This window comes from Amblyraja radiata, chromosome 12 (genome assembly GCF_010909765.2).
Source record: "Amblyraja radiata isolate CabotCenter1 chromosome 12, sAmbRad1.1.pri, whole genome shotgun sequence".
NCBI lineage: Eukaryota > Metazoa > Chordata > Chondrichthyes > Rajiformes > Rajidae > Amblyraja > Amblyraja radiata.
Window position 1 is genome coordinate 34259485 of NC_045967.1, and position 15072 is coordinate 34274556.

Consider the following 15072-nt stretch of genomic DNA (forward strand, 5'->3'; position numbering starts at 1 on the left):
AAGTCGGAGATTGTAAGAGGGAGCTGCTGCAGTTCTGGTGATACAGGGAGTCAATGGAGATAGGTCCGGGCTGGACCAGACTCGGGTGGTTGCAGTGGTGGTTATAGGTGTGAGGCAGTGAGCAGGCAGTGGTGCGGTTGCCCTCATGTCACGGGCAGTTATAGTGATTAGTGGTGTTGCATTGGTGGAAAGAAATGGTGACAAGGTATGCAACAGGGGCGAGAGGGCTGCAATTGTGACAACATTGGTGTACAGACAATGGTGATAAAGGATGGACCAATAGAACAGGGAGGTTGCAGAGGTGCAAGGGCGATGCACTGTTGCAGCGGTGACTATACTGAGGGTGGCAGTGGTGTAAGGGGGCCGATGGCGGTGTCTCTGGCGGAAGGAGGCAGCGGTGTGTGGGTAGACGAGAGGGCGGCTCTGCCTCTGCACCGCCTCTCCGCACTGCGGGCTGACGCATGTCCCCAGCGCTCGCCGCCACAGACAGCAAGCAGGCAGGAGCTGAGCGCAGCGAAGGTAAGCAAGTCTTCCTCCGCTCTCACTTTCCCGGGCAGGGGGGGGACCAAGCCGCTCCATCAGCTATGGGGCAGAACAGAAAGCAAGACCGAGTAAGCGGGACAACGTGCACCGATGCATTCGAGCATCATGCAATGCATCATTGGATGCAGACCCGGGGATGATGCACAGGCGTGGATGATGCAGGCGTGGACCCGGGGCTGATGCAGGCATGGAGCCGGGGATGATGCAGGCATGGATGATGCAGGCGTGGACCCGGGGATGATGTACAGAGAGGGAGCCGGGGTGACAGGGACCCGGGGGTGATGCTCAGACATTGAGTCGGGAATGGTGGGGTGACAGGGTCTCCGGAAAGATGCACAGACATGGAGCCGGGGATGGTGCACAGACAGAGAGCTGGGGGAAGGTGTGGTGACAGGTGCAATGACCGGGGTAGATGGGGATGAGCGGGGTAAGGTGCAAGCATGGATCTGGGGAAGATTCACAGACTGGGACCGGGGTAGATGGGGTGACAGGGAGCAGGGGAAGGTGCAGAGACATGGACCCAGGGCGCGGCTTGGATCAGCATCACGCCGGATGCCTGCTCCGTTGATAACAGATTGCGGCGATGGGACGTGGAGGTTGGGGGCGGTGTGTACATTTTGCCCGCTATCTTCCCGAATTTGCTGTTGATGGTGAATCTCGGCAGTTACTTCACTCAACCGACATTAATCTCTGCAAATGTCGAGTGGACGTGGGCTGCAGTGTCTCAGGGGCCGGATGGGCAGCGACCCTGGACTCACACAACCATTTGTCTCCGCGCCGTGTGGGGCGAAAGCACGGGCAGCATAAAAGGAGGCTTTGTATGAGACCTGGACCCTGCGCATCGATTCCTCGCTTTATTTATTTTGTTTATTTCAGATTGTCGATTCCGAGGAGCTTCAAGGCGACGCCATCGAATGAAAATTCCACAGGAGGCTGATGACAAGATGAATGCAGATGCAGAAGGTAGCTGACAACACCAGCGTTTAGTTGTTGTGGTCATTGAGTGGTTACACACGGCATTAGGTGGAGCCCTGCTCTCGTTGTCGTGTGTCTTAGAGGGGAATAGGGAGCCATTACTTCCACTGCAAATGCAGGGCGAAATTGCTAGTAAAATGCAAAGACTGTGGAAATGAATTATTCCTTTTCGTTACCAGGCTCGACATAATCAGTGCTACGAACATTAAATGTACATTTTCACCAGTGTCTCCAATACTATCTCAACATTTAAGAAACAGTTAGGCAGGTACATGGATAGGACAGGTTTGGAAGGATATGGATCAAACGCCGGCAGGTGGGACTAGTGTGGCTGGTGTTGGCCGATGTGGGCAAGTTGAGCCGAAGGGTCTGTTTCCACACTGTATCACTCTATGACCTGCGGTGATAGAGCGGAGGGTAGGGAGGGGGGTCGCGGTTGTGATGACTGCGGTGGTGGTGTGGTGAGAGTTGTTGCTAATAGGGATCCACAGAAGTGTTGGAACGTCGTCTAAATGTCCATCTAAATGTTCCATTCCCACATTCTGGGCCAATTAAACATTTCAGGACTGGAGGTCTTTTATTTTATCATGGAAAGCAATTAATGTTACTGAAACATTGTGGGGAGATGGAGATGGAGGTCGGGTAGAAGGAGGTAGTGATCTAAATGAGTGGCAGAACAGTCGCAAGGGGCTGAAGAGACAACTCTCACTTCTACCTATCTGTGAGTGACAATCAAAAAACGCTTAACCAAAATTTGAATTACATATTTACTGAAGAAGGGTCCCAACCTGAAACATCACCTACCCATTGTCTCCCAGAGTCGCTGCCTGACCCATTGAATTTTTCTAGCACATTGTGTTGGATTCCAGCATCTGCAGTTTCCAGTATCTCAATTTAACTGCACCACGATGAACTCTCCTCAAAGTATGCCTACTTTGAAGAAGCTCTACTCTTCTCTCAGATGAGTCTGAAGAATGGCCCAGACCTAACATATCATCCATCCATTGTCATCCAGAAATGTTGTCTGACCTGCTGAGTTACTCCAGCACTTTGTTTTCCATGCAAGATTCCAGCATTTGCAGTTCCTTGTGTTTCGATTTTACTGAGGATCCCATTGGCAGCAACTGAAAATATCAGCTGTGGGTGTTTGTTGGGATAGATTGGATGCCATGAAATGGGGAATGCATTGAAATGGCAAACATACTGGGAGGAGGATTGTGACCATCAAGGCTAATGAAATTCATGAGCCCTGCATGGGTGCAGGAGGCAGCCTTGATGCAGTCATTGATGCAGCTGAGAAAGAGATGGAAGATAGGGCTGGTGTACGCCCAAAACAAGGACTGTTCAATGTAACTGACAAGAAAGAAGCTGACGTAACCAAAAAAAGACCTGTCTGATCTTGCCCCGAACGTCACCTATTTACAGTGGCGGACTGGGTCTAAAAATATTGGTTGCCAGGAGACAAAGGGGGCTCACTTCATCAGGGGCCCACTTGATATAGGGGGCCCACTTCATCAGGGGCCCACTTGCCATCGGGCAAGCTGACACCCTGGCCAGTCCGCTACTGCCTATTTATGTTTTCCAGGGATGCTGCCCGACTTAACAAGTTACTCCAGCACTTTGTGTCTTCTTAGAACCAGATTTCTCGACAGATGTAAAATGTTGCTCAAACTCATGTCATTATTTTGGGAAATAGATTCTACTGGCCTTTTGGGCTGAAAAATGGAACCATGTCCCAGAATGTTAATGTCTTCCACTGGTGGAGCAGTGGGTCTTCCTGTTGGGCAGCACGTGACAATGTCTCCAGTTTCATCTACATCGTCATGTGTGGATTAATGTCATCTTACTTCATATTGTGTTGAGAACATTGGCGAGAGAGGGGTTTCCCTGCACTGAGACTTACTGCTTGAATTGTTTCAAGCTAACTGTTTCACACTGTTATCTGCTTGCTTGTTTTTCTATCATTAAAGGAACAGATTTTGAAAATCAAGAGGAGCTGGAGGAGAAGACAAGGCTAATAAACCAGGTTTTGGAGCTGCAGCACACACTCGAAGGTGATTATTTGTTACCACCTCAGTTTAAAAGTAAATAAGGATTTCTGCCCTCCATTGTGTGCCCCATCCCCTCTCACTCTTCCCCCTGATGGATCCTCTATTCTTTGGTATTGAGCCTTCTCAGTTTCATATTTCTCTCATGATATTTACCTCTCTGCTGGTTTACCTTTATTTCTTCTGTTAACATTTTATTTCTGGATTTGAGTTATTTTTTCCTCTTTTTTCAATGCTAGTTTCAATTTTATTTCTTTACTGATTTATAAATCTTTGCATTTTTCTCTGTCTCAGCCTTTTGGTGCCACAATATTTTTGTAAGCTGGTGTTTCTGCTCTCCTCTCTTTCACAACCCCTTCTGTACTGAGTGCTTTTGGCAGTTTAATGTTTCCTTTTTCTCTCTTCATATTGCTTTTTTTGAATGTTGCTCTGTTTTCTGCTACTTTTCTTTGTGTTGCTCCATTTCATTCTCATTGTGTTCTCTTTCTCTGCAGTCATTCCCTCTCACTCCTTCAGTTCCCTTTTTATGCTCACTTCACTGCATGTCTGTATTATAACCAAATTGCTACCTCGCCCTCACAAACCTCACCTGCATCTGTTCTGCTCGAACTCCCATATTAAATAAAATGAAGATGGTGGAAATGTTTAGAAAGTTCAGGCAGTATCTGTAGAAAGAAATTTTCCTTAAATATTCAGGCACGCAACAGAATGCGGCCATCTAAGCACTTGCCTCGTAGCTCATGGGCAGTTAGCTTGATCACTTCACACTGCGAATAGGTAAACGTGAAAGGGTTAATGTTTCAGCTCCCTATAACCTTTATCAGAAATTCTGGTCTAATAAAAGGTAACTGTCCTGAAACATTACGCATAAAGTGCTGGAGTAACTCAGTGGGTCAGGCATCATCCCTGGAGAAGATGAATAAGTGAGGTTGGGACCACTCTTCAGACAACTTTATACCCGTCAGCTTCATATCTCAGCAGGTGTAGTGAGCTAATCTATATGTTGTGTCCATCCATATGAAATATCAATCCAGAAATATCACCTGTTCATGTTCACCGGGGATGCAGCCTGTCCCATTGAGTTACTCCAGCACTTTGTGTCGTCTTTTTTATAAACCAGCATCAGCAGTTCCCAGTTTCTACAGATCTGAAAGGTTAACTGTTTATCTTAACATGGATACTGCCTGACCTGCTGAATGTTTTCATAATTTTCTGTTTTTGATTTCCAGCATCTGCAGTGCTTTTGATTTTCATTTACCGCTCTATCTCTCCCCTTCTTTCTCTTTCATTCTCTCAGTTTAAAAAAAAACATTTTCATTCCCGTTAACTTAATTAATACAGGTCCACCACCAATTTTCCAGCAGCCTTGGTTCCAGAGCCACTGGATTATCCAGAGCTTTCTGGATTATCTGTTTTGCCGGACAAACAGAGGTCACGTGCACTGGGAGGGATTGAATTGAATTGAATTGAATTGAATACCTTTATTGTCATTCAGACCTTACGGTCTGAACGAAATTTCGTGCCTGCAGTCATACATACAATCATACAATAATAAACAACAATAAACACAAATTAACATCCACCACAGTGTATCCTCCAAGCACCTCCTCACTGTGGTGGAGGCAAAAATCTTAGGGTTACTGTCTCTTCCCTCCTCTTCTCCCTCTGCGCTGAGGCGATTCCCCACCGGGCGATGGCACAACAGTCCCGCGGCTCACCGAACCCCGCAAACGGGCCGGTTCAAACACCGCGGCCCGGGGGTGGTCGAAGCTGCCGCCCTCCAGTCCAGCACACGCAGCCGCTGGCCCGCGGCTCAACCCCGGACTCAGGTCACCGCCTCAGAACGCCGTCCCAGCCACCGGAGCACCGTTCCAGCCCCGAGCCGGATCGCCCTTACGTGAGTACCGTTCTCCCTCGGGCTGGGCCACTCCGACGGGAGTGCCGTTCTCCCTCGGGCTGGGCCACTCCGATGGGAGTGCCGTTCTCCCTCGAGCTGGGCCACTCCGACGGGAGTGCCGTTCTCCCTCGGGCTGGGCCACTCCGACGGGAGTGCCGTTCTACCCTCGGGCTGGGCCACTCCGACGGGAGTGCCGTTCTCCCTCGGGCTGGGCCACTCCGACGGGAGTGCCGCTCCTCCCTCGGGCTGGGCCACTCCGACGGGAGTGCCGCTCCTCCCTCGGGCTGGGCCACTCCGATGGGAGTGCCGCTCCTCCCTCGGGCTGGGCCACTCCGACGGGAGTGCCGTTCTCCCTCGGGCTGGGCCACTCCGACGGGAGTGCCGTTCCTCCCTCGGGCTGGGCCACTCCGACGGGCCACAGCCCCTCACGGGAAAGTCTCTCAGCCCCTCGCCAGGCCGCTCTCACGAGAGCGCAGTTCCAGCCCCGGGCTGGGCCGCCCTCACGGGAGCCCAGGGTGAGTCCTGTCAGCTGCCTCCAGAGTCCCGAGGTCGCCAGCTCCGCCATTAGGCCTCAGTGTAGACGGAGGCAGAGAAGGGGGATACGACAAAAAGGTCGTATTCCCCCGAAGGGAGAGACAGCAAGCCCCGTTTCACCCCCCCCCCACCCCACATAAACACGACCTAAAAACCAAAAACGTAACTAGACAAAACGAAAAAAATACAACACAAAAAAGTAAAAGACAAACGGACTGCAGGCGAGCCGCAGCCGTTCCCGCCGCCGCCACTTCCGGATCTGTAAACGGTCTGGGAACGGCGTGCCTAGGCTGCCGAGGGGCCGAGATACCGACCTGCAGTGTCGGGCTCGGAAGTTAGCTATGGGAATGGATCTGCCGGCTCCGGTCGGGCCAGAGTTCCAGAACCCTGGCTGCAGGGAGGGTGGGGGGCAAATTTGACCAGCCGATTGGCACGGAGGTCCCGATATGATCGCGATCGGCTGCCTCACCTGCTGAGGTGCCACATTTCTGATGGAATTCCGGTGCGGATTTCAAATACACTCTCGTAATTTTACCCGGATTGCCGGACCACTGGTTGCTGGAAAATCGGTGGTGGATCTGTAAAGCCCTTGTCCCACTTATGTGTCCTTGGCACGCTAATTACGCGTCCTCGTTCATTCGACCGCACAGCCGTCTGGAGCGCGTGACATCATTTGAAGATCAACGCAAAATGCCGGAGTAACTCAGCGGGACCGGCAGCATCTCTGGAGAGAAGGAATGGGTGACGTTTCGTGTCGAGATTCTTCAGTCTGAAAGAACGTCACCGATTGCTTCTCTCCAGAGATGCTGCCGGTCCCGCTGAGTTACTCCAGCATTTTGTGTCTATCTTCAATTTTCTTGGCCCCGCTCTGGGAGTAGAAGTGGGGGCGGATCCGGACCGCATCTGCCGTGAGCCCCAGGCCGAGCTCGGCCATCGTTTGCCTGCTTCTGTTGCTGTTGAAGGTGAGATGTTGCGTCGTGCCAGGGTCTTGGGCCTGTACCACTTTGGCCGTCAGTTCCGCGACAGGCCGTTGGCACGCACACATTTCGTTCGCTACAAAAATTTTGGAGCCCCGCGCAATGTCGCGCACAACTACATACCCTTCCGCGCTTCTCAGTGGGACCTGCCCCACGCGGCCATACGATGCCTGTGCGCCTCACGCGACAACGAGGTCTCGTAATTTGCGTGCCAAGGACACGTAAGTGGGACAGGCCCTTAACTCATGCTGGTTTGTTTCCCTACTCATCATGTTTGGTTTACAGATCTGTCCGCTAGAGTTGATGCTGTCAAAGAAGAGAACCTGAAACTCAAGTCTGAGAACCAGGTGCTCGGTCAGTACATTGAAAACCTCATGTCAGCCTCCAGCGTCTTTCAAACCACAGAGTCGAAGAACAAGAGAAAGTAAGGAGCTCATTCCGCTGATACCCGTCAGCTTTATATCTCAACAGGTGTAGTGGGCTAATCTGCATGTCGTGTTCATCCATATGAAATCTCAGTTTGACCTTTTCACCTTAATATTTAGGTCTCCAAATATTCTCAGCTCCTTGCTCCTGTTTGCATATTGGAATTTGATTAATACGATATGATTCAGTAACTGCTAATTCATGCAATAATTTACAATTCACTTCAAACATCAGCAAACTGGAGTAAAATTTGCAGACCTCTAAAAATCCAAAACTTCCACAGCATTCCATGTTGAAAATTCTTGGTTAAAGGCTGCAATTGAAAGCAAAAATAGAATACAAGGTCAACAATAAGGTATTGTTTGAGACTGCACCGTGTAATCACGGTGCAAAATGTTCTGTTTTCTGGCCTGTACCTTGTTCTGGGAACAAAAGGAGGCTAGCTACTTGCTCAAGGGAAACCAGGAGGCACCTATTCACAGTGTGAAGTGATGAAGCTCTCTGCTCTTGAGCTACGAGGCAGGTGCCCAGTTGGCTCTCTGTTCCATGCCTGAATATTTAAGAACATTTGCTGGGGAACCCAAAGTTAGAGACAAGGTTGAAAAGTGTAAGTCCTGAAGGTAAGCCCAGGAGTAGAGCATAAGAAGAACCATGTGCTACAAACCATGTGAGGTCAATTAAAAAATTCCAGGCACTCAAAAAGTGTAATCTGTAATTATAGTCAAGCGATAGGTCATGTGCGATATACCAGTGACCATTGCAGTTTGGGATTTGTCACCAAAATTAAACCATCCAATGCAGAAGGTAGCATCAGGAGGTCACAACCAAAGGTAGAGGCCTGATTAGGCTTTGGGAGAGGTAGGTATTTGGTTATATTAAAGGATCGGGTCCAGCTAGGGGGAGGTGGAGATCAAGCCCTCCATCATGTGCGTGGGAGGGATAGATGATTGGGTATATGGGATATTGCCATGGAGAAATCAGAGGGTTAAGATCATTAGGTCATGAGAAGATCGGATGTCAGGACGTTTGGGATGCTGGAGTCTAATGATTAGGTGATCAGGACCATTGGCACCTTAAGCAACTCACTGCAGAAAATAGCATTCTTCAGGCATCTCTCAACATACTTTACATACCAGAGCACAACCCGGTCCCTGAGTGAGAAAGAAACAATGATAAGCAGCATCTCTTTTGTCAGCACAGCCAACTCGCTGAGTGAGAGGGGAGGCAGGTAACTTCATGCAGCCTCTCCAGGAGAGGGAGCTGGTAGGCAGAGACACTGCTCACCAAGCACCATGGGTGGCTACCTGTTCTATTCCATACCCTCAGTACCACATGTTACTCAGTACAGTCTCATCACCATCTGATTGTTCTACATAATTGTCAACTCTTTCTGCATCCTAAAAGGTGAAAGGGTTAAACAGCCAGATTATTTAAATAATTCAGTTCATTTGCCTCAAATAACAAATTAATTTCAATAAAAATTGTCCTTTTTTATTTTCCAGACCAACCAAAAGCTCCAAGAAGACAGACAAATAATAGTAACATTAATTATGGTAAAGGGGACTGAGAATTGGGACTGTCCAGTGTTAGACTGTGACCCTGTTAGAATCATTAGATTGTCTTGAGTCAGCTTGGATACCTTTTGTATTTAGTCTATTTAATTAAGGAATAATAAACACTAATGATCATATCGCTCTGCTGCTTCTCCTTTTGCACCCAGGGTTCTGTTTGCATGATTATTTTATGAGTTGTTCTAAACTCATGTGGCATTGAATCAGTACTTTATACCCAGACAATAGGGCAATACCATAATCCCGAAGAATTGAGAAAAATCACAGACGTTGAGGCTTCTTTAATAATGATGGGTTTTCTTGTTTTATTTCACCTCAAGGTTACCAGATTACTGATAGAAATGAATGGTGAAGATCTTTGGTCAATCTAAATGCATTCATCTCGCCCATCCAACTATTTCTTGGTTGATTTTTGGCGTTTTGCTTTTGATTTTCCACAAAAGTTCTCTCTACTTGTTGCCAATTCCCTACAGAAAGAATAGCATTCTGTACATTCCAATCCTACTACCACGTACTGGTTTTCTGGTTTTATCTTTTCAAGTAAAACCAACACCCTTCAAGTGTTTGGGTATATTTAATGCTTCACTGATTTACTTATAGCTGTCCCAATAGAACATAAAATGTTGAGCTGTAGATTACAGGAAAAAGGACCGTCATCCCACAATGTTTGTGCTGAACATGATGCCAAACTAATCTCTTCTGCCTGCATGTGTTCTGTGTATCCATCCACTCCCTGCCTAATTCATGTGCCTCTCTAAAAGCCTCTTAAAAAGCACTTTCATATTTGCTTTTACCACCATCCCTGGCACCGCATTCCAGGCATCCACCACTCTGTGTAAAAACATATTCTACACATTTCCTTTAAACTTTCCCCCACTCACCTTAAAGCTATGCCCTCCAGAATTTGACATTTCCACCCTGGAGAAAAGATTCTGATTGTTTATGTATACAATTTATAATTTTATAAATTTCTATTTGGTCTCCACTCAGCCTCCGAAGTAGCTGAGAAAACAATCTGCTTGTCCAACCTCTCCTTATAGCTACTACCCCCAAATTCAGGTACCATCCTGGTAAAAATCTTTTGCACCCTCTCCTAAGCCTCTATACCCTTTCTGTAATGGGGCAACCAGAACTGTGCAAGGCCAAAAGTTGAAATTTGGTGCAGTAACTCAGTCCTGTGAATCTGAGAAAGAGGTCTTGCTGCACTTCTCTCCAACATCTCTCTTGTCTCATGACCACAACTGATCAGAAAATCAAAGTCAATAGTCTGATGGACCACTGCACTATATTTAAAACAACTTTTAGAAGTATCTTCTAAATAGATCCTATTCCAGATCGGTTTAAAGTGGTCTTGATAATGCATTGATCACCTACAATATGCTTATTATGCTAAAGCCTTTTTCTCATGTGCTGAACTAATATTGCAAAAAATATTTGTAGGTGGAAGAGTCATCTGTATTTGCTTCATGTGCATATTTCACCACATTTGTGTTTTAATTTGCCTGTTGTAATTGAAGCCAAGAATTTGAATATTATGGCCAAGAAATTATTGTTGTCAGTATCGGTGAACAAGCAGTTATTTTGCAAATAATTTTCCTGCCTGATATTGCAAAGAAGACTTTAGTTATTTTAAATCATCTTCGCTTGCACTTACAAAAATATGACAGGATGTATGCATCATGGGGATTATAAAGCAAATAAACCATTACTCTCCCACAGTTGATTTGGAAAAATGCCACAATTTCTGATTATTCTATTAATTTGATCTATGTTAATAAATCAAACTGAATGGTCAGCCATTAACAGTGCTTGGAGCATTGCCAGCCTCTGTCTAAGTTATTAGTCACTGTTGTCTTACTCATTTCTAAGTTATCATCACCAGAAATGTTACCTTTTCATTCAGACTGAAATGTCTGAATGACAATAAAGGATACTTTACTTATTACTTAAAGGTAATTTCTTAAATTGCACTATGACAACAGATGCAGGTATATACTGTCACTGAGTTGATTGGAGATACTAACAGCTCCACATCCTGAGCACTACAGCTCAATGTAAAGTTTGTGCATGGATTGCCATCCCTATGATAACCATATCACCGACGCACACACTGTACATTCCTCTATTTTTATTAGTAGTAGAAGACTGGTATATTATCAACAGTTACAGTATTTATCTTTACTATCAAAGATAAAAAATTGTTGTCCATGCAATAAGACCTGAATGAATAGAAGCAGGAGACCATTTAGCCCCTTGTTTATTCTAACTTTTAATATTGTGACTGATTTATTTTATGCCTGTAACATCTCCTGTCTTATTCCACTATTCAAGAAAAGAGCGATAGAGAAAACGGGGAATTGCAGACCAGTTAGCCTGACTTCGGTGGTGGGAAAGATGCTGGAGTCAATTATTAAAGAGGTAATAATGGGGCATTTGGATAGCAGTAAAAGGATTAGTCCAAGTCAACATGGATTTATGAAAAAGAAATCATGCTTGACTAATCTTCTGGAATTTTTTGAGGATGTGACAAGTAAAATGGATGAAGGGGTGCCAGTGGATGTAGTGTATCCAGACTTTCAGAAAGCCTTTGATAAGGTCCCGCACGGGAGACTGGTGACTAAAATTAGAGCACATGGTATTGGGGGTAGGGTGTTGACATGGATAAAAAATTGGTTGGCAGACCGGTAGCAAAGAGTAGGAGTGAACGGGTCCTTTTCAGAATGGCTGGCAGTGGCGAGTGGAGTGCCGCAAGGCTCGGTGTTGGGGCCGCAACTGTTTACCATATATATTAATGATTTGGAAGAGGGAATTGGGAGCAACACTAGCAAGTTTGTGGATGACACAAAGCTGGGTGGCAGTGTGAACGGTGAAGAGGATGTTAGGAGGTTGCAGGGTGACCTGGACAGGTTGAGTGAGTGGGCAGATGCGTGGCAGATGCAGTATAATATAGATAAATGTGAGGTTATCCACTTTGGCGGCAAAAACAAGGGGGCAGATTATTAACTCAATGGGGTTAGGTTAGGTAAGGGGGAGGTGCAGCGAGACCTGGGCGTCCTTGTACACCGGTCACTGAAAGTTGGCGTGCAGGTACAGCAGGCAGTGAAGAAAGCTAATGGAATGTTGGCCTTCATAACAAGAGGATTTCAGTATAGGAGTAAAGAGGTTATTCTGCAGTTGTATAGGGCTCTGGTGAAACAACATTTGGAGTATTGTGTACTGTTTGGTCTCCTAATTTGATGAAGGACATCCTTGTGATTGAGGCAGTGCAGCGTAGGTTCACGAGATTGATCCCTGGGATGGTGGGACTGTCATATGAGGGAAGATTGAAAAGACTAGGCTTGTATTCACTGGAGTTTAGAAGGATGAGGGGCGATCTTATAGAAACATATAAAATTATAAAAGGACTGGACAAGCTAGATGCAGGAAAATTTTTCCCAATGTTGGGCGAGTCCAGAACCAGAGGCCACAGTCTTAGCATAAAGGGGAGGTCATTTAAGACTGAGGTGAGAAAAAACTTTTTCACCCAGAGAGTTGTGAAATTATAGAATTCCCTGCCACAGAGGGCAGTGGAGGCCAATTCAGTGGATGGATTTAAGAGAGAGTTAGATAGAGCTCTAGGGGCTAGTGCAGTCCAGGGATGTGGGGAGAAGGCAGGCATGGGTTATTGATAGGGGACGATCAGCCATGATCACAATGAATGGTGGTGCTGGCTCGAAGGGCCGAACGGCCTCCTCCTGCACATATTTTCTATGTTTCTATGTTATCCCCATATCGTTTGATTCCCTTAATATCCAAAACAGTTAACATTCTCTATCTTGTCTCCCTCTTCAGTGTGTTGAGCAACGTGGCCAAGTGATAAAGAGCTACATTAGCATAGTTAATTCAGTTGCATGTGTACATAGATGATGATAGTAACTTGAATATCAAATTGACAGTAGCCTCTGACAATACCTTGCCTCTCTCCAATATTCCATAACAGAGAGATCTGTTGCAACCTTAATATCAATGACTGAGCTTTCTCAGTCTGCCTGTGTGGAGAATTCCAAAGAGTCGCCGTCTTCTGGATGAAGAAATATTTTCATTTTTCAGTTCTGAATGGACGTCCCCTTATTATGATTTTATGATCCCTGGTTAGCCAGATATGAGACAGATTCCAGTCTAGGAGATCCTACCACATCCCACATTCTGACTAGAGAAAACGTCATCCTATCATCTACCTTGTATGTTTGAGATCATCTTATTATCTCTGAACTTTTACCTTTCCATGTGATCTTTCACTGGGATAGAAGACAGTTTATTCACGTGGTTTCATATTCTATCTATGCTCTTGCAATGCTGCACATCAGGAATATTTATGACCATTTGCTTATTTGTGGTCACACTGAAGAACTTTTGCAAAGAGATCTATTCACCATCTCCATCTTCAAAGTTATGACCTCTTCTAAGGTTGCAATAAGATCTAGATCAACTGAGAAAGTGAACAAAATAAAGGCAGATGGAACTTAACTTAGCATGTGGGAAGTGATGAATTTTGGGAAACTAAACCATGGCAGGACATGCAGAATTGAATGACAGGGCCCTGGGGAATGTTGTAGAATGGAGAGATCTAGGAGTGCAAGGACATAATTCCCTGAAATTGGCGACCCAAGGTGGTGAAGAGGATGTAGAGCATGCCTGCCTCCATTGGACAAAGTAGCGAGTACAAGTCTTAAGACGTCATGTTACAGATGCATGGGACGTTGTAAAGACCATACCTGAAATGTTGTGTGCAATTCCGGTCACCATACTGGAGGAAGAATGTGATTAAGCTTGAGAGGGTGCGGGAAAGATTCACAAGGATGTTGCTGTGACTAGGGATTAAGTTATAAGGAGATACTGGATAGGCTTGGACTGTTTTCCCTGCAGCAAAGGAGACTGACGTTCATAAAATCATGTGGGCCACAGATAAGGTGGATGGACACAGCCTTTTCCAGTCAGGAAGGAAAATAAACCTGGGTGTTTAAAACTAAAGGGCATAGAAATTTTTTTTAAAGAAGACCTGATGGGTGTCTTTGTTACACAGATGGTGGTGTGTATATGGAATGAACTGATGGTGGCAGCCCTGACTGCTTCCATTACAAACATTGGATAGGTACACGATAGGAAAGGTTTAGAGAGTTATGGGACAAACCCCCAAAAATGGGACTTGCTTATGAAGACACTTTGGTCCAATGGACTTGTTGGGCCAATGGGCCATTTTCCTTGTATAACTATGACTCAAAATTGTTGAGCAATATTTCAGATGCAGGCCAAGGGCTTTTCTTCTATTATATCATTTTTCCATGAGCAATTTTTAGGAGCTGCACTAGTAAAAGGCTAATTGAGCAGCATGTGTATATATCACTGTAGTAACTTGAATAACAAAGTGACAATCCTTCTCTTCATTCCCTAATGTAGGGACCATGATGTGTTGCAATTCTGATATCCAAAACCTCTGGTCCAGATTATTGAAAATTGTCTTTACATGGTGCTGGAACACTTAGAGCAATTATTTTAACGTTTGATTTTTCTTAAAGGGGCAAGAAAACATGCAGTTGTCTCAAGGGCTGAATACTAACAGAGGAACATTGGAGTAGGGTATGGAAGGCTAGTGACTAAAAACTAGTGTTCAGAATCCCACCAGGAAACTCTTTAAATTCAGCAATATGAAGGCTTGCACCAGAAAAGGTAACCCTGAAATCTGGAAATTCAAATTTGGGAAAGGACATGTACTCCAGGTCCTATTTAACTCCTCTGTTATACTTTGTTTCATTATTAAAGGTCTCAGGACAGATGGGAATGACCAGTACAATTTTGATAATAAATAATTTGTTATGAGTGAGAAAACATAAAGATAAATTCATAAGTTATAGGAGCAGAATTAGGCCATTCAAACATGGCCGAGCTATCTTTCTCCTGCCTTTTCCCCACAATCCTTGACTCCGTACTAATCACGAATCTGCTGGTAGAAACATCAAGGAGATATTGCTGGCAGCTTTATCATGAGTTTAGTGAAGTATGGTACGAGATGCTTGCAAGGACTGAGAGAATTTTGTAACCCTACCTTGATGGAATATCTCATC

The 15072-nt window shown here is 45.7% G+C and overlaps 2 protein-coding genes across 9 annotated transcripts in view; one reads left to right on the forward strand and one right to left on the reverse strand.

Annotated features, from left to right (window-relative positions):
- The first annotated feature begins 343 nt into the window (after nt 1–343).
- Nucleotides 344–9090, forward strand: LOC116979056 (short coiled-coil protein B-like). Of its 2 annotated transcripts, none has more exons than XM_033030481.1 (5): nt 344–519; nt 1420–1506; nt 3489–3572; nt 7260–7445; nt 8903–9090. In XM_033030481.1, the coding sequence occupies exons 1-4, from the start codon at nt 462–464 to the stop codon at nt 7400–7402; spliced, it is 372 nt and encodes a 123-aa protein (XP_032886372.1). In that variant the 5' UTR covers nt 344–461; the 3' UTR covers nt 7403–7445; nt 8903–9090. The 2 variants fall into 2 exon arrangements, with proteins under 2 accessions (XP_032886372.1, XP_032886371.1); XM_033030480.1 differs by having other exon boundaries at nt 348–519; nt 7260–7398.
- A 72-nt stretch (nt 9091–9162) lies between these two features.
- Nucleotides 9163–15072, reverse strand: part of LOC116979055 (calnexin-like) — a 39476-nt gene continuing 33566 nt past the window's right edge. For all 7 annotated transcript variants that reach the window (XM_033030474.1, XM_033030475.1, XM_033030472.1 and 4 more), the window contains one exon: nt 9163–9250. In XM_033030474.1, coding sequence (XP_032886365.1) covers nt 9175–9250 — 76 coding nt within the window. In that variant the 3' untranslated portion in view covers nt 9163–9174. The remainder of the gene's footprint in view (nt 9251–15072) is intronic.

Excerpts from the sequence above, each read along its gene's own strand:
- LOC116979056 (XM_033030480.1), top strand. The coding sequence starts at position 462 with ATGTCCCCAGCGCTCGCCGCCACAGACAGCAAGCAGGCAGGAGCTGAG. Across the intron at positions 520-1,419 it reads AGGAGCTGAGCGCAGCGAAG|ATTGTCGATTCCGAGGAGCT; the intron begins GTAAGCAAGTCT and ends TGTTTATTTCAG. Across the intron at positions 1,507-3,488 it reads GATGAATGCAGATGCAGAAG|GAACAGATTTTGAAAATCAA; the intron begins GTAGCTGACAAC and ends CTATCATTAAAG.